The following is a 19630-nucleotide window of genomic DNA, read 5'->3' on the forward strand; positions in this document are numbered from 1 at the left end:
GGAAAAATTATCTGTTAATCTCAGAGATGACACAGTACATTTAGAACACAAACTACTGTGCAGTCTGTTACGTATGTAAAATATTTTCTAGGTCTCCAATATAACTATTAAGCATTTGAGAGAAATAAGTTAAAATAATTGTGAGTGTAAAACCTGAGAGGAAAGAGAAATTGGATCAAATTAGACAAACATCTGCCATGAACATCCATTTATAGTGCACTAACAATGAAATATTTACATGCACCCTACGGTAATTACAAACACACTAGGGGCCAAATTTTCAACCACAACCACAAAAACGGGTCACAAAAAGATGCATTGTGTCCACAAATCTGGTAACTCCCTCTACAAACAAATTTTACAGAACCTCAATACACCATGTTTTTGTGGGTGTACTTTTTGAATGCAAAATAAAAAAAACTGGCCCTATACACTATTAGCCACAATTCAGTGTGAGAGAGAGAGAAGGAAATGCATACATGCATGCACAAATAATCACCTCCTAAAAACCTGACAGTTGCCATAAATCTCTTAGGTTTTTAAAGGGTAACCACTATATACTCACTCATTATATATACAGCATACTTCTCTCTCTCTCTCTCTCTCTCTCTCTCTCACACATACACACACACACGGACGATATCAATTTAATGAATTCCTTATGATGCTGCTAACTTTTAGAGAGTTTTTTTTAAATCATGACAGGATTTCTTTATCTTTTTCTATTCTGATTTACAAAAAAATCAAATTAATTTAAAAGAAGTTTATTTTCTTTGTGTCAACATATAATGGTGTTTTACACTCTGCTGGCTTCATAGCAGCAGCTGCTCTAAAAAAATTTTCAGAGCACCATTGGTAGCCACAACAATGCTGATTCTCACGCCAAAATATTTAGTGTGAGACTGTCCTATATTAGACTTACATATTAATTTCAGTTTCTTTCAAAACATAAGAAAAACTCATAAAGGACACGTGCAGGTGTCCAGGTTAGAGACATGAAGACTAATTCTGCTAGACTCTAAGAACTATTACTGTAGTTAACTGACAGTCCCTGTTCTGCTTTTATACACTATGTGCAGCACAACTGTGAGAACTACAAATATTATAATAAAAATATCTGACTATAATTCCAAGTCTACCCTCTAGTGAGCAATATGAGTAAATCACTTTACAAAAAAGTGACAATAGGACTGCATTATTTCTTTCTGTAACTCCATGAAGTGCAGCAAAATGTCCCCAAATTACAACTACAGTATTCTAATGACATGCAAATATCCAACGTGGTAGAAATATGCTACCATGTTAATTTATTTTTACACCAAGTCATTCATTTCACTATAGGAATTACTCCAATTTGGTGAAAAATGCCTATTTTAGATTTTTTTTTTGTTTTGTATCTCAATAGCAGATAGGAACGACAGAGAGTGAGCTCAATTAATTAATCTTTTTCATTCATGTCACATGGGCTCCACACAGAGCCCATGTGAGAAGAAAATAAGTAACTTCAGCCGTAAGAAGGGGAGAAGAAATATCACTGGCTTCACTCTGGTGAAAGACTTTTGTACTTTGCTTTGCAGACAGCTTAATTTAGACAGATAATGTTTTATTTATCTATTTCAACCACTACTAAAAGCTAAGTCTTGCTCCTTGAATTAGTTCAAGATTTACCAAGGCAATGAAGAAATCACAGTCAAATGTAAAGTGTAGAAAATATTGGGAAAATACTGACAAATGTGGAATTACCCATAGATAATACCAACACATTTACCTATCTGCAGCAATACTTCTGGATCAGAGCAAACATTGTTTTTACAATTACTATGATAAAACTAACAAGTTACCACAATTACATGTACGTCAGAATCCCACAGCATGCAGGCATAAGAAGGACTTAACCTTAGTTATGAGAAAAGAGGCTGTATGGATAAGATTTTGTCACAATTATTTTTAATAAAAGTCACACATAGGTCATGGGCAATAAACTAAAATTCACGGAAGCCCGTGACCACCTGTCTGACTTTTACTAAAAATAATGGGGGACTGATGGGGGGGATGACTGAAACCCGAGCCCCGCTGGGAGGTGGGTGGGGGGCGAGGATGTGTCTAGCACCTGCAACAGCTGAGAGTCCAGGGCCCCCACCGCCCACAGCTCAGACATCTGGGGCCTCCACCGCCCACAGTTCAAACATCCGGGGCCCCCACCGCCCGTGGCAGCTGAAGACTCACGGGCCGGCAACTCGGCTCTTCGGGGCCCCCGCCACCCACAGTACCTGACACCTCAGGGCCCCCGCAGTGGCTGGGGCTCCAAGGCTCTGGCCCCGCCACTCAGGGCATGTGACTAAAGCTGAAGGGAAAATGTCACACAGGTCTCTGAAAGACACAGTCTGTGATCTCTGTGACAAAATCTTATCATTACTCATAACAGAGTCCGAACATATACATCAAGGTGTAATCCTGAACCCACTTTTGTTCTTTCCAGTAATTCAAAAATCCTTAACCAACTAATGTGAAGAAGTGGGGAAGGTGGGTGCAGTGTATGGACTTATACAGACAATTATCTCAACAAACCAATTACTACAATAACTAACTTCCTCTTTTGAGAATTACCTATATGCATCTGAGAAACCACAATGACCCACCAGGTGAGAAAGATTTGAGAAATATTAAAGCAACTGCAACACTACTCTTCCAAGCTGGCATCAAATGTAGATGCCAAATCAAAGGAGTAAGAACTTCCTCTTAAACCCCATACAAATTTTGCACTTGGATGGAATGAAAGTTTCTGAGACACTGGAAACAGCTACAATGCCCATCACTCCAGGAGAAAAATATGTTGCAGGTCTAGCACGATTTGAATCCTGGGACCTTCAACAAAGCCCAGAAGTTTGGCAGAAGAGGAAGGCCAAGGAATCAGTCCTGGGTAGGAATCCCCCTAACACACAAACTTGTGGAAGGAAAAGGAAACTAAATACTGAGAAAAGAAAATAAACCAACTAATGGCAAAGTCTTCTAGGAAGCAGCGGACACAGTCACTCTGTCTTGAGCAGCAAGCACTGAGAAGAAACTGGAGCAACAGCAGATCTTCTCCTTCCTTTATATTCTTGCTTTGGAACACAAGGTAGTAGAGCGTCCACGAACAGACCCACAGACACTGCTGAGTCAAATCTCCAACTGCATGTGTTCAGGTACACACACATCCTACAGTGGAGCACCCACCGGGATATATACTAGAAGAAGCAGCTTTTTTTCTGGGGGAACTAGTTCTACTACTCCTATTAACCAGAAGGTGAGAGATGTCATTCACCATCAGCTCGTATTTAATAGGATTGTTCCAGGCTCAACATCCATCCGCCCACGCTAGGAATAATTGCAACAATACTCTCTTTCTATGACTGTGGAGAGATTTCTTCAAAGACAGACTAGCTCCTTGCCTTGGCTCTATTTAGCCGACTGTACTATGTTGGGAGAGAGAAGGCACAGAACTTGGCAAATGGTCCTGTTTATAGAACCATCCCATCAAAAATTCTGGCAAAATTATAGAGTGGGGAACTATTGGAACTTAAACTTGACTTTAAAAGCTGGGATGGTAACAGATAAGAGGGAAAACAAGCTGAACTCCATTTGCTTGGCTGTAGATAGAGATTTTAGAATGAGGGTGGAAAGGGTATGGCCAATCCCTGGAGCCTCCTGGAGGTATCTGAGCTCCTTTTTGTATTTGCAGGAAGAAAGATGCATCTCAACTGTTGGAAGAAGAGGTTATGGAACCACAATACATTATTTGCATATGTCTTTTGAAAATATATCTATCTGTCAACCGTAACCTAGGAATAACTGCAGGAACACAGTTTACCTTTAGATAGATTCTTAAATAATATACACATGTCATAGAAGACTTGGAAACCAGATGTAAATATCCACACATCAAGTAAATACAATAGATGTTGAAAACTATAAATACAAACATGGTCACTTCTAAGTGTAACAGAAGGCAGACCCCATTGACTCAGAATGAACAGGCCCAAAGCACATAAGGAAATGTAGGCATGATCTACTACTAATTGTTGTCCAAAATGTTAATACATTTGCTAAATCCAGTAATTAAGTTTCTATTAATTTGATATTGTAGTTTCTACTACTACTGCAAATTAATCACAAACCTAATTTCATTTTCTGCATAATAAATTAAATTATAGAAGACTCCACAAAGCAAGCATATTCACCAATTTAATTTCATCTATTTTTTCACACTTCAATTTTGAATTAAACCCCAAATTTAATAGATTAAAGCATAATCTAATCTAGCACTAACTAAAATAACTATTTTAATCCTGTAACCACTCACGCTTAATCATAATTGAAAAATAAATTTTGAAGTCTGCACGAAAAAAAAAATCAGGCAAATTCCTTATTCTTAAACTGAAATTTAAGGGAAACACTTTGTATCTTAATTACTTTAAAATGTTATTTCATTAAATAGCTCCAGATAGCTCCCTTTAGGTTTGTTTAAACACTGATGCATATAATTTTTGTAAAAGTCTGACAGGATAACAAAGCTAGAAACTTTAAATATGCCACTTATAAATTTTGAAATTGTGCAAAGAAAATACCATACAGAATAAAATGAATATGTTATCAGTATAAGATATTTTCATACCAAAGTTGGACACTACAAATTAATTAATCTTAAGTCTTACAATACTTTTCCTAGGAGGTTGCGGGGTTTTTTGTTTTGTTTTTTGTTTTTAAAAAGTAACTACTCTCTTCTATGTTCCTCTTAGAATTCCAAGTCTAACTTCATAATTAATTGTCCTCTAAAGCCTACAAAAATTAAGATCTCCCAGAAGTTGTATCTGGAAGGAAACAAAGCATCAGGAGAAATTAATAAGGACTAAGATAGCATAAAAAACACTATAAAAACAATTATCTTCAGTGACTAAATGTGTCCTGATATTGCAATATGTAAATAATAAAAGGTTTTCAAAAATGAGAAATCCTTATCTACATTAACTGTATTTTGATTCTCTGTAATTTTCAGACAATTGGGGATATGTGAAATGCTTCAACTACTCTTTCCTTCCCTTGTAGCCTTTATCCATTAAATTTAATCATATGGTTCAGGACTTCTATTATCTACTGTCATGCAACTGCTGTGTTTCAAAGAGTACATCATGCAATACATAATGTGCACAAGATATGTAGGTCATATCTGTGACTGGGAGCTACTTTCACAAGAATCTCAACAGATCACTTATTTTCACATCATAGTCAGTAAGGTGTTTGAAAAAACACTATAACTCTAACTCAATAAAGCACTCAGTAACAGTGCTGACCTTGAATACTGAATACAGTTAAGTCCATAATTACTTATGAACACTAACGTCTAAAATTTTAAAATGAATTTATCAAAATAGGCTTTAGAAAAACAGTTGAAAACTTAGCTCTACATTAAAATATGCCTTTCCAATTCAGAGGTTTAATATTTTTCTGTTCGAAAGAGTTTACAGTCTACTATTCCACTTTCTCTGATTTTTAGTCTTTTTTCAGGATAAGCCAAGGAAGTATTGCTGCAACAGAAGCAAATTTCCATGACCAAGGAAACCATGAAATCCCCTCCCATGAAATGTCAAGCTTCTGTATCTCATATATAGACAACGTCTGAGCGGCCTTGATACTTTTGAGTGTTTGTTACATTAAAACTGCTTTGTAGGCTTTTCTTAGGTAAGTGACTCACTTTCAATTCAACACCAGAGACACATAAAATATAATAATTCTGCTGGCAAATAAACGTATGAAATACCTAATAAGCTACTTCCCAAAAGAATCCTTTTTATTAGACCTGCCTATTGTTATGGATTTATCTAACACAATTATGTGAATGAGTAGAGAATTTTATAATCTAGCTATCCAAAATTAATATTACCTATCAGATGTTGATAATTTTGGAAAACTGTACATAATACTGTTTGTTGGACTTTTGTGATGAAAATTGTGATTACATTTTAAGTGACTTACATTGTGTGCTTTTAGTATAAATAAGGACTATCGAGCTATTAATAGTTTTAATCTGCCAGATAATTTTGTTATTCACTATACAAGCAGTCAAAATGTGCTAATCCTTTGTTGAAGTGCTGTAATGTACTTATTTTTGTAAATCAGAGTAATTTGACTGCAGATATGGCAAGAATGGAAAAACTACATACTATACTACAAACGTTTTTTCTCCGGTGTTGTGGTCTAATTTTCTTGCACGCATTTTTTACTACTCCAAAGAGTATAGGAATGGACAGGCCATTGTAAATTTTTCAAATGATAAAAATTTGGTTTGTTCTATAGTCATTTTTCCTCCTCAGAAAGGAAGAGTAAAGACCATTTTTGGATCTGAACATTGGACAAACAATATTTTAATTGCAGATTGTTATTCACCCACGAAAGCTTATGCTCCAATACATCTGTTAGTCTATACGGTGCCATAGGACTCTTTGCCACTTGAACATACGTTGTAAGGTCTCACCTGTTGTAAACTGCCCTTTTAATTTCTGAAATACAGGGTCTTGAGCTGTAGCCTGTGCTCTTCTAGCCAACGACTCTGAAGCTGCACTGGAAAACATAGTGGAGACATTTGACACATTCTCCAGTCCTACTCCAAAGGTACTGACCAACTTCTTGACAAAATTTAGTGTATGGGGAGTGATTTTGGCATCTGAAACAGCTCCACTTTTCTCAAAGGCAACTGAATAGCACTTTGCCAGGCCTTGCTGCAGCTGTCTAAGAACCTAATAAAAGAATAAAAGAAAAAACAAGTATATTGTTAGGTCTTTTGATTTGACAACGAATATACACTACTACTACCATCCAATGCGGTACTAGAATACAGCAAAACCAGAATACATTTTCTAATAGTAAAATTATCCTTTACTTAAATCTAGATTATGAATCTTATTTATGTAAGGCCTCTTTCTGCTTCCATTGCAGTCACTGGAAGCAATAGCTGGCCCTTAAGTCAAAATACAGAAGAACTTTATTTGTAGTAGTGCCTGAGATGCTGTTTAGCAAAAAAAATCATCAGATATTCAATAAGGGCCTGACAGTTGAAGCATTGAGTCTTACCACTGAAAATTAGCAAATTACACAGATGTAACAAATAAAGTGCATCACAAAATGTACTTTGTTCATTTGACAGCTGTAATTTAAATTCTCAGTATTCTGGAGTACATTAATAAACATGAGGGGGTTTTCATAAAATAACAAAGTGTTAGTAATATGAGACCTTATTAAAGCCTATGGTATTAAATCTCTTCTGAGTAGGGGTAAGAAACAATTATTTTGGGAGGCAAACGCTAAAGTGGATAATCTGGTCAAGCAAGATTCCAGAGTATTAAATGTGCTGTATTTACTTTCCAAAATACACAAATCAAATTTAATTTAGACTTTGTGCAGTAGCTCCCAATTCTACTTCACAAACCACCACATCTAAAGGGAAACACAAAGAAACATAATGCAAGAATTTAAAGTGTCCCTTGCAATACAACATTCAGCTGGAATTCTACGATTAGAAGAAATATTTATCACACTAATTATTTCGGAGAGATTTTTTCCACAGCATCTACATCACTTCTAAGACTATAGAAAAATTAAAAGTTGCTACGTCTGAAGGCAGAATTGTTAGGGTTATTTTTTAAACAGACCAGTTTATTGTGCAACAGTTTACTAAACAAAATCTATAGAAAATACTGTCAGATATGAAAAATAAACAGTCTGTTATTTTATACATATTATACATCTAAATTTGATTTGGATTTTATGCATGTAAAGTAATTCTGAATAGTTATATTAAGCCCAAAATACCTCTTCATGCCAATTCTCTCTGAACCAGACCATTTGATCTACAATTCCTTCCAGTGAGGACAAAAGTGTCGGATGCAGTTCTCGCTGCATATGCATAATTCGGCTGCAGCGCCACATAGGTGCAGTGGCTCTTATTGGCCCAGGATCTGATGCAGAATGAGATTGATTTCCTACTGAACTTGGCTGCTGCTGTCCAGAATCTGGGACAAAACCCAAACAGCACAGTTAAACTTTCAGAGAACTATGAAAGAGATGATTGCATGGTATTCAAAAAAATATACTGTCTGAATCTGCTTCCAAAGGAAACTGAAGCTAGTTTTCTATAATTCAGTGGAAAATAAAAGATTAAATCAAAATTGTTTAAAATATAATTTTGTTGCAAATGGTATTTCGTTGTTTCATAAAGGTAAGAGCAAAACATACTTTTTTTTAAAATGAGTGAAGACTTGTACTTTTAATCTTTTTGCATTGGTTTGCGCAATACATTTCCTCTTAAAGTAAAAGGCAAAAGTTAAGATATTCAATTTCTTTCTGCTTTCATGAAACCTCATAACATAACTAGGACAACAGGTGATCTAGTATCAACAGATATGAAATTTATCCTAAGGAACATCTCTTACTAAAACTAATTTCTTATACAAAGACCACTGAATGGTCTTATGAATGATATAATTAACCAGTCAATTTCAGGGTATGAGCTTGCAACTTACTAAATGATGAGACGCTGTTTCAAATGATACCATATGACTTAAGAGCAATGTTTAGGCGTTACAAAGTATGAGGTAGAGTCTAGAGAAAAATGATCAGCTATCTATTATACATGCAGTGATATCATTAAGGCAGAATTTTGCATGCAGAACATCCATTTCTGGAAATTAATGTAATGAAAACCAACAAAAAGGCAATATACAACTAATATCAAGAAATAAAATGTAATTTTAGTATTATTGTATGTGAACATTTTTCCCTCTGTAGAGCAATACACCTAGGAAATAGGATGTTACTTAAATAGTGCCCTTTAGAATGTATGCAGAAAATACACTGATTCACAAGTGAAACAGGCGATTACCTAAACAATGCACTTGTAACCAAAAACAACAAAACAAAACAAAACTAGAACAAAAGGAAATATTTATGTTGTTCAAATAGTTTTCTTGGGAGCTATTCTTGAGAGACTACATGGGCCAAAAGAATAAGTAGGTGCTGTGGAATTGCTTGATATGGTTATGCTTCAAAGGGATTTGTTCCTGAAAATAGCTGGACATATCCCTCATTCCCCCCCCCCCACCCCAATAGATCAAAACCCAAAATTGCTTCTATTTTGTTTGCACTCGTGTGGTTAGTATCCTTGAAAATATAGTGTGACAGTGAATTTGAGAGAGCATTTACAGAGGAAGTTTAATTCAAGGTAAAAATTTAGAGAACATATATGGCAAGAAGTTTATCTTAAACACTGACATGTGCACTGAAAGCTGATTCTAAAGAGCTACGTTCATCCAACAGTGACTAGAATGCCATGTGACCTATGCATCCAATCAAAACTAACCAAAAGGAAGGACAGCTTCCTGGCTAATATTGTGGACTGGGACTCTGGAGACTGGGTTCAGCTATTATTCTGACAGACATCCTGCATGATTTTAGGTGACTCAATCTCTATGCCTCAGTTCCCCATATGCAAACTCAGGATAACAGCACTTCTGTAACTCACAAGGGCTTTATGAGGATAAAAACCCATGAATGATTGTGCAGCTCTCCGATATTACAGTAATGCGGGCACATAAGTATATAGAACTTAATATAATGAATATATTCAACAAAATTGTAAAGTATTCATAGATATTTGCAGACAGACACATGCTAAACCCAAACAAGTTTACCATTAATTATTCCCTTAGCTCTAAGCCTTGATATGTAGCTATCCTTCCTAGTGAACTTGATTTACCAGGAAGTCAGGGAATCCCCATTGGAGAGAGACGAAGTTGCAACTGCCAACTGAGCACAGTGAATTTTAGGACTAACAACTCACCACTTTTGTAGCGCTCTCGTTGTTCTATCTTCAGTGTCAAATAGAGGGTCCTGATAGGAAAGTAGACAGCCTGGGGATAGACTCTTCCCACCTATTTGAATATAAACACAGGAAATTATCGTCAGTATTTCGTTGGTTTACAAATGGAATCTATAAAAAATACACAAGAGCTCGAGTATATACTAAACAAGTGCATTTCAACAATTCACTGATTTATTTAGAATCTATCGTTAAAGTTCATTTCAGCAACAAAAAAATCCAAACAAAAAGAGGGTAGAGTCATAGAAATGACATGGTGCATCTCTGCACACTGTAGTAAGGGATATCTAATTAGGATTCCCACTATTGTATTGTCTAATAAATCTGGAAACAGCATAATGCAAGAGTACCTGACCCCAGCTCAAAGATCTTACTCATGCACATAATAGAAGAAAAACAGACATAACACCAGTTAGTCTTTAAATTAGGCCACAATTCCCAATGAACCCAATGTCACGTGATAGCTGGGCCCATTAGAGAGTAACCTGACTCCACATAATTGCTGCACTGAATGTGAAAAATAGTCACTTAATGTAAAGGGATACCACTTTCACCAAACAAAGGTTTTATGGCTCCTACAGAAAAAAGCTGAGTACACATTAACATACAACTTTTGCCTTTAAATCTATAAATCTCAGTGTCCATTAAATGAGTGGAACAATGTACCTAACTTGGCCATATGATGTAGGCAAGCATAAGATATGGCAAAAAAGTTTTTCTAGCCATATTTTTTCTTAAAAATATACTGTCCTTACATTTAAATGAGCAAGATATGTACAAATAATGTTAGAGTGTCCAAATGTAACTGAACAGAGATTACTGACATGATGTATATACTTTCCATGGAGTCAATCCAGGAATAAATGATTTTATGAGAAGTTTATCTGGTAAAAATCTCATTTCCAATAAAGTTCATTTTTTAATTTCTTCTGCAGCCTTAAGGCCACAAATTAATAATACATAAAACTTTTATAACACCCTTCTTTCATCCTATTATCAAAAAAGGAAATTTTTTCAAAAGCATTTAAGGGACTTATGGACCTAAGCCCAATGACTCTCAATGGGACTTGAGGCCTTAAATCACCTAGCACTTTTGAAAATTTTACTAAAAAGAGCTTTATAAATACTGAGCCTCAACAAGTTGGTGAAACAGTTTTTATTCTAACGCAAGAAGTACATGCATCAATCCTCAGTAGACAGCTGAACTCTTGTTTTGAAAGACACAACACCAAGATACAATGAAATCAGGAAGCATGCCCCAAAATATTCTGCTTCCTCAAGGCTGCAGGTGAGTCTCTCTCTTTTCAAAATCTCCATTTTATTGTAATTCTGCTATCTTATATTTCTTTTTAAAACACAGTAATTCTCTCTTAGGACCCTAAAAAAGGTAGGGGCAAGGGCAAACATACAGAGAGTGGGAGCAGTGTAAAAATGGAAAGGGAAGTCATGAGAAAAGGGATGATTTTTCCCTTTTGTCAGCATCCAGGGGACTGAGGGGACATTGTAGCCTGGAGCAGCGTAGGCTACAACACAGCCAGCTATCATGACTTCATACATTAGCCTGCATCTTAAAAGGGGTTTTCAGTCATGTTAAGATACAATTGTGCTAGCTCAATCAAGTTAACACACATCACCCTTTTTGACCATCGAGACAGGGCCTAGGTGGGTAAGAAGCCTATGCTTGACCATGAACAGCTAACATATTTTAAACTGCTCTATACTAAGTGCTAACTCATTTTCAAACACTAAACCATCAAAATCTAAAACATGTTAACACATTTACCAAAAACAAAACAAACAAACAAAAAAAACCCATCCTCCCCCCAACCATTTTTTTTCCTAGTCTAAACAGGATCCTGGTGTCAGTAACAGCTTTTGCCAATTTCCTATGGTGGGAATTAAGGGTGAGGTAGCTCTATGATGGCTCAGTTCTCCATCCAGGCCACAAGAATGGATGCAACCCTCTTGTGAAGATTGCTGGACAGACTACAAGGAAAAAAGATCCCTTGACACCCATTTTACAGATTGGTAAACTGAGGCACGGGGATTTAAGTGCTTTGTCCAAGATTATATAGCAAATCACTGAAAGAGCTGAACCCATGAGTTTAGATTATTAGTTTAAACCCCTCAAACCTCATTGTCATTTCTCTAATTATTTGGCAATGCCATCTCTGAATAAAATTCCACATAGGCTTTGCTTATTATTCTCGCAGGGCTAGGTATTTTTAAATTTTTAACCGACATCTCAAGCCCCTTCTACTCCCCCACAAAAAAACCCAAAAAACAAAACGCAAAACCCACCAAAACAATATCGGGGTTTTTTTTAAAATCACTTTAGGGCAAAACCAGAACAATTCTCCAATTCCTAATCCTGCATTATATGCATAATTTAACCATGCATCTTCAAACATGGGCAATTATGTTCACAACACTGCAATATGAAGTACAACACCAGAGGGAAAGTTGTAATGTTTTGTTGCAGACCTGGTATACAATAGTTGTTTATTTAATCTTGTTTCATCAAAAATTCACTTTGAAATTAACATATCCTGTTTACATGGAAAAAATGGAGAAACATGTTCATAACTGTACACTCAGTAAAATTTTGAAATCTTAACACTTCCTTCATTTTGCTTTAAAAATACTTACAGTACCTAATCTTACAAAAACACAATATGAATAACAAAGAAGTAGAAACGATCATCTGTACCGAACATCCACCCTACCTGACTAATGAGATTCAGAAGAAGCTTGCCCTCTGAGCCAACCAAACATGTTAACAACTGTGGAATCCAAGCAAGCCACTGGATAGGTGGGACACCAATACAATACTTGTCTACTGCATCTGCTAGTGTGTTCTTATCATCATCAAAACTCAGAAGCCAGAGAACCTAAAAGCAAAAAAAAAAAAAAAAAAAGAAGCAGCTTCAAGAGGATATTTGAACTTGTATCTTTCTGACATTAAGTATTTTCAAAAGGTGATGTATGGAATCTGGTCACTAGTAAGTTACATATTTCACCCATAAATGTTTAGGTTTCTAAATATTAACCAAAAAATGTTACAGGAGAAGAAAGCCCTGCATAGCCAACCATATTACACAAGACAAACTACAGTAAATGAAAAAAATTATCAAACTTTTATTTACAAAGGTGAATCTGCACAGTCTGTGGAATCCATACAATCATTAAAGAAAAACATCTATTGTATTTTATATTAGAGAACACAGAACTTTGAAAGAAAGAACTTCAAAATGATACATCCTCAGAAAAATCCTTCAACTGTAGAATAAAGATAGGAGATGGAGGCACATTCTGCAAAATCATCAATTAGTGGATTTTATTCATGCAAATACATGCTAAGAGCATTAATTGAATAGAAGCATATTTACTTATGGATCTGTTAAACTATCCATAGTGGCAACTGCATCCTCAAGAGATCATCTTGCAAACTACCTCCCCTCCACAACTGCATGAAATCAACTCCTCTCCCATTTGTCTTCTGAAGCAACTACACACTCTGTTTATATGGAAAAGTAAAATATTTAATATATTTTACATTATTTGTGATAAATAATATAGTTATTTTAATCTTTCAATTTATTTCACTTTTTATATCACGTTAGAGAGTCTAACCTTCAGCTAAATCTTTGTGAGTAAGAGATTTAAATTGAATCAAAATGCTCAGTTTTCATTTGATTTTATATGTAGCTTTTTCAGAAGGAAAAAAACAGTGTAGGTGTCAGCCAGCCAATCTTTGGCAGTTTGAGGTTGTTCACATTTCCAGCATTTAGAAATAAGCCTCTCAGCCATCAGCAAGTCTTCACATGTGAATTTTGCTTTATATTTGTTTCACTGTCATATCATAATACTTTAAACTTGGAACCATTCAGTTTGTATAACTAATTCTAGATGATCAGTGACATGCCTCTCCTTTGTTTAATTTTGGAGGAGAGCCCAAAGCTCACGTAACAAGGTGCACTAATGTACACTGTAGCTTTGAGAAGAAGGAAAAGCTTGCTCCTCAGTCCTTTATGAGGAGTACAGCTCCTGTGAAGAACCCTTTGACATCACTAGATATTACCTCAGCTTGGTTTCACCAGGAGGCTTGTGCTGGAATTGTGCTGAGAGAATTTACTTGAGAGAAACTAGAAGCAACTCAATGAAACAACAAGAGACACTCTGAATAAAGGAAATGAACGACCTTAACATAAAGTACAGGAGAAGTCGGGCGGGGGGGTGGAGAGGGAAAAAAGAAAGCAACATCCCTGTTTTGCTGCCTTTTATCACACTGTGTACATTTTTCAGCGCTCTTGGAAAACATTCAGCTTTTACCATTGCAAAAATACAGCTTTAACAACATAAGCCCATAGAAAATGGTCTCCGGTCAAAGAGTCTCAGCAGAGATGGTATCTTATTTCATTCATCTACTTACGGTGAAAGTCTCAAAGCCTAATTTGGAACTTAAGGGTTAATATTATTAGGGATGGGCAAATTCACCTTTTTCTTAAAAGGAAATTAAATGCAAAATATATAAGTAAATGTAATACTAAGCTTGTGCAGTTAAAATTGCAAAGCAGGTAATGCAAAAGTTAAGACTACAACAGCAATTTTACTTTGGCTGTATTGCGCACATTTTCTGGGGTTTTTTCTGACTATCCATGTCCATTCATAATGTAGACAATGAGCTATACAGCTAAGCTAACTCTGATGCTCGAATCTGAATGTTTATATTTTCTGAATTTTTCTGATTTTAACTATGTAACCTTAATGCTACATTGTTGTTTGTATTTGAATTAAAAAAAAAAAAAAACACACCCCAAGTGCCAGTTATTTCATGAGATAAGACATCTGAAGTAAAATTTGGTGATTTGGCAACATAACACTGCCAGTTAACAGCAGAGCACAAAGATAGTAAATGTATTTGTCTGATGAACTAAAAATGAAAAACAAAGCCCAAGAAATTGCAGAAAAGGATGTGTTAATTGTGTTTTTAAATCTTTTAGATAATACAAATAAAGTTCAACCACAGCTTCGATTATGGCAGCAGTGATATTGTTACCACCTCTGGTGGAGTCAGAAGGGCCGTTCCCCTACAATTAAGTAAAAGAAAGAGGTGTTGGTGTAGAAGTTGAAATTCAAGAGAGAAAATCTTCAGTATTGTTAATACTGTTTTCATTTGTTAAATATTCAGCTAAATTAAAAAGCAGAACTCAAAGTTCTTGCTAATAATCTTTGTCTTATATTGTAGAACTGGATTGGGAGAACAGTAACATCCTCTAAAGCACCGGACGTGTCATCATTATTCAGACGGGATATTTTCTGCACTTTTGCATACGAAGGGAGAATATTTCCCAGCAAAGAATGTCATCAGTTTCAGATTTTTCCATGAGGGTTGTTAAAAAGTGAACACTTAACGGTGAAGACATACATGCACAGTGAGAGCTGGTTGCCATGTTATAAACGCCAATACATACATACACAAATAAATAAAAAGGAGGAGAGCTCATACAGAAATATTCACTCTTATTGACTAGTTTTAATTCAATAACTGTTGTAAAAAAAAACCCAAACCCTTATAATTGGTCACTGAACAATATAATATGGACAAATGTAAATTCAAGATGATTTTCAAGGGCAAGACATCTCCCATGCAGACTTCTCTTTGCATAGTGGACTGGAAATGCAGCTGGAGGAGCTAAGTTTAGTCCCTACAACACTCCTGCAGTATAGGATGGATTTTGGAGAGCTGGAGTCCAAGATTATTGATGTAGTTGCCCTGTGCCTCAACAGCAGTAGTGAAGCAAGAACTATGCAGATTGGGGAGGTTGATTTTAAGATCTTATACAACAGGAAGTGCCCTTCATCTGGACTCTCGTGGCTCTGACTGGAAGAGGGGCCAAGAATAGCTTCCTCCTTTATGCTGGGAGGGCTGGGACCTATACAATCACTGATGCATACTGCATTACACTGAAATATTGCCAGGCAGTATTACTTACTTTCTGAGGCCTACTGAGCAGTTAAAGTTGTAGCATAATGTGTATACCAAACCAAACGTGTCTTGCATCTTATTCATCTGTGCTGTCCTCCTCAATGCTGATGTCCCAAAGAATAACTTGGCTCTTATTATGCAGCTGTACAATAACCATTTCTTAAAAAAAATACATTTTCTAGGTCTTACCTTTGCTAAGTATTTTCTTGATTTGCTCTCATTCTGATGGCGGCATGCATGCAGGTAGCAAGTAATGGCAGATACTCCTAGGTGCAGCTGACGTTCTTTCACAAAGATATTCTCCAAGTAGTCACCCCACATTGCCCAAGCCTTCACTAACACATCGTGCATCTGCACAGCTGCAGAAAAAGCTTTATTTGCTTCTTCAGACCTGCAGGATTATAGTACGTGACTAATTTGAATATTTATTTTACCTTAATAAAAACTAAGCTGCGTAATAAGTAGTAACACAGTAATCACAAAACATGGCACTCAACCTGGTTATTTTCTTAACACTGAACTGCATTTTTATTATTCAGTTCTCTAGTAATGAGGTTCTCCCTCCCCCACATTGTTAGCTTTCCATGAGCTTTCTTATATAAAGCTGAATGTTTATTAAAATAAAAGTTTCATAACAGGAACACCGAGATACTGTTAAAAGGTCTATATTTACCACCACTTGGAAAACTGAAAAAAATCTTCGTATTAAAAAAACCAACAACCAGCCAAACAGCCTGTATTTTCAAGCAAACTCTCCTAGCAAATAATGAATAGGGAATTAAATATAACAGCCTTTCTTTAGAACTCATCTGATCCTGCCACTTATCCTCTCATCCCTTGAAGTCATGATCATCTATCTCCTAATGATCTTCAAACAATGTTTGAATTAGTCTCCGACTACAAAGAGGAAAATGACAACAATTCACTGTTTATCACACGTGCACAGTATGTCCCTTGTGTTTAATTTCCTTCTGGGAATTCCACATGCCTCCCCTCATTTTTCAGCAAAATTCTCTCTCACGCTTGTTTACCGAGCAGCAGAAGTGGTATAAAACTGACCCAACCCTAGTTGATTTCATTTAGCTAGGCCACAGGGAAAGCATTTTGTCCAGGCATGATCTTTAGTTGGGGGTAAAGAGAAGCAAAAGCTAGTTTCCCACATTAACATTTCCCCCAAAAAGCACTTCAGTCAAAATTGAGACTTGCTCCTGTGTTGCACCTGCAGAGCAATTCTGCTGTGTCTCAGAAGCAGGGGAAACAGATTAGGAGCAAAATCACTTTCACTACTGTTGCAAGGCAAACAAGCAACACTTGTTTGCAATACTGGCGGAAAGAAAAGGTGGGGAAATAACACAGGAAGGGTGGAGGAAGGAGCAGCCAGAAATATTTCTCCATGATGAACAGAAAGGCAATGGGGGGGAGCGGGGGGAATTTGGGAGGATGTGAAGGGGAGAAGTCGGATTGGTAATGTATTGATACCACATCCAAATTCCTTGTCCAGCACATTGAGGACTTGGAAATGAAACTCACAAACAAATGTGAGAGAGATTTTTGCAGAAGAATGAGGGGAAGAGTGTGGAATTCCCATACTGAAATGAATAAAGCCACCAAATCAACGTGATCGGAAAGTGACTCCTTCCATCTCTTCACAGCCAGAACATGTGGCTTTTCGGAGATTGAGGAGGATCACAGATCTCTGACATACACTTTAATTTTAGGAGAGGGGAAAAGTGAAGGTTTTGGCAACTAAAACTGTATTGAATTCAGAGAGTCATAGATTGCAAAACCTGAAGGAACCACTGTGATGTCTGAAAACTACTTGTATAGTATAACAGACTCCCTGTGTAGTATAAGACAGGTCACAGAACTCCCCCTAACATTGATAACCTTAAGACCTTAAATATTTCCCATTCTGATTTCTTCCCCAAATACAGAAGGTTGTGCATATGGTGCCAATTACCCCAATATAAATTAAACTCTTGAATCTGTATAATATGGTGCACACACTAAGTACATTTCAAGTACATTAATAAATAAGAGATGAAAGACCTCACTTCAGCATCAATTTTTATCCCTCTCACATATGTACTGCAACACTGAAATGAGGAATCTTTCAAAGCATTTTGGGCTTCTTTGATATAGAAGTGCTCGAAGATAAATACATTCCTCTTACTAGATAAGTACTGGAATGAACAGTGCTATAGTTAAGTATTGCTTGTGTTTCTCTATTAACAGTGAACCTTAAAAATCTCATTTTAATACAAAAATATGAATATTCAATTCAGAAGACCACCCAACTTGTAATTATCTATAGCAATACAAAACCTAAGTGACCAGCATTAGGGAAAAATCACGATGTAAATGAAAATAACCTTGCCTGTCAAATAGCTTATTAAAAACTAATTACTCTCAATATTACACAGCCACTTATTTTCCTCCAATAGCTTTCCATGTCCCAGGTTGTGCAGTCTTGGAACAGATTACTATGAGAGCAGTCTGATAAATGACTCTCTTTATCACTACTTTCCATTTCTACCAACAGGTTTTGTCCCTAGTCTTCCCTTTCTCTCCTCTTTCCTGTATTATCTATCACTCTGACACCACCGATGACTCTTTATACTACCTTTATCACCTTGTTCACAGACTTGGCGGCAAAGGGGGGATGGTACACCCACAGGTGACTTTTATAGTTCCAGTTCAGTTTATAGGCAGCAAAGAATTCACTCATTCACTGAGGCGTGCAATGCAAAACTGCCACTTTCATTTTGTTAATTGTAGGAGACAAATACATTACTGAAATTCTACACTTAATTTAGTATACTTTTGCAGAAAAGGGAGAAGAGTAAATATCTTATAATTGCATTGAAAAACTTACTATTCTACCCCATAAATCTGCTTGGATTCTAGACAGACATCATTAATTATTTATTTCATCTGCCCCCATTAAAAATTTAAACTGCCTAGCTTTCAGATGAAGTGTAAAACTAAGGCCCATTTGTGGCCATTAAAGATCCTCTTTCACTTCCCATCAAAGTAATTACATTCTGCCCTGTTTAAAATTCCCTGTAGTTTCCATCGGAGAAGATAGTCATCATTTCCTGCCCTGATCTGTTGTGTAGTGTTGCAGTGTACAGTTTAAAAGCTGATGAATTTCACTCAAGGAATGGCTACATTGTACTGATAAGTGAAGTGATTCCCCTACATAAAGCATGCAAGAATAATGCCTTTATAAATGGGTATGCAAATTCCTGCTGAATTCTACTGAAACTGCATAGGTGCCATGGGACAAAATTTGACCTATAGCTTGTAAATTAGTTTGCCTTCTGGATTAAAGGTGCCATATCCTCCCCAACAGTAATAAAACACTTATTAACACGGAGGGTGAAAAACAGGTGGCAGGTATCTGTTTAAAAGGAAGCCTTAGAATTGAATGTTTTTAATCTGCTACAGGCAAGACCTTTGCAGCGCATATCAAGCTTTCAATATGATTATTTGAAAGGAGTTTATTATATGGCACTGCCATATTGTGTGATTCAGACTATTTAGACAATTTGCTGTCTCTCGTCACCATTGTTTCTTATTCCTTTAATAGCTATTGTTTAAGAAAGGGATGTACAGTGAACAAAAGCATACCACTTTTGCTCAGTAGACAGCTCTGATTTTATGGGTTGAACAGACTTTTTTCATAAGTGAACTGTTTTCTCAAAGTAATTCTTGACCCAAATACTTAA

The 19630-nt window shown here is 36.2% G+C and overlaps 1 protein-coding gene across 3 annotated transcripts in view; it reads right to left on the reverse strand.

Annotated features, from left to right (window-relative positions):
- Positions 1 to 19630, reverse strand: part of TRRAP (transformation/transcription domain associated protein) — a 156664-nt gene that overhangs the window by 26464 nt on the left and 110570 nt on the right. For all 3 annotated transcript variants that reach the window (XM_074965259.1, XM_074965258.1, XM_074965256.1), the window contains 5 exons: positions 16089 to 16290; positions 12637 to 12801; positions 9872 to 9962; positions 7846 to 8045; positions 6512 to 6773 (listed from right to left, as the gene is read on the reverse strand). In XM_074965259.1, the coding sequence (XP_074821360.1) occupies positions 6512 to 6773; positions 7846 to 8045; positions 9872 to 9962; positions 12637 to 12801; positions 16089 to 16290 (920 nt within the window). The remainder of the gene's footprint in view (positions 1 to 6511; positions 6774 to 7845; positions 8046 to 9871; positions 9963 to 12636; positions 12802 to 16088; positions 16291 to 19630) is intronic.

This window comes from Natator depressus, chromosome 10, assembly GCF_965152275.1.
Source record: "Natator depressus isolate rNatDep1 chromosome 10, rNatDep2.hap1, whole genome shotgun sequence".
Classification (NCBI taxonomy): Eukaryota; Metazoa; Chordata; order Testudines; family Cheloniidae; genus Natator; species Natator depressus.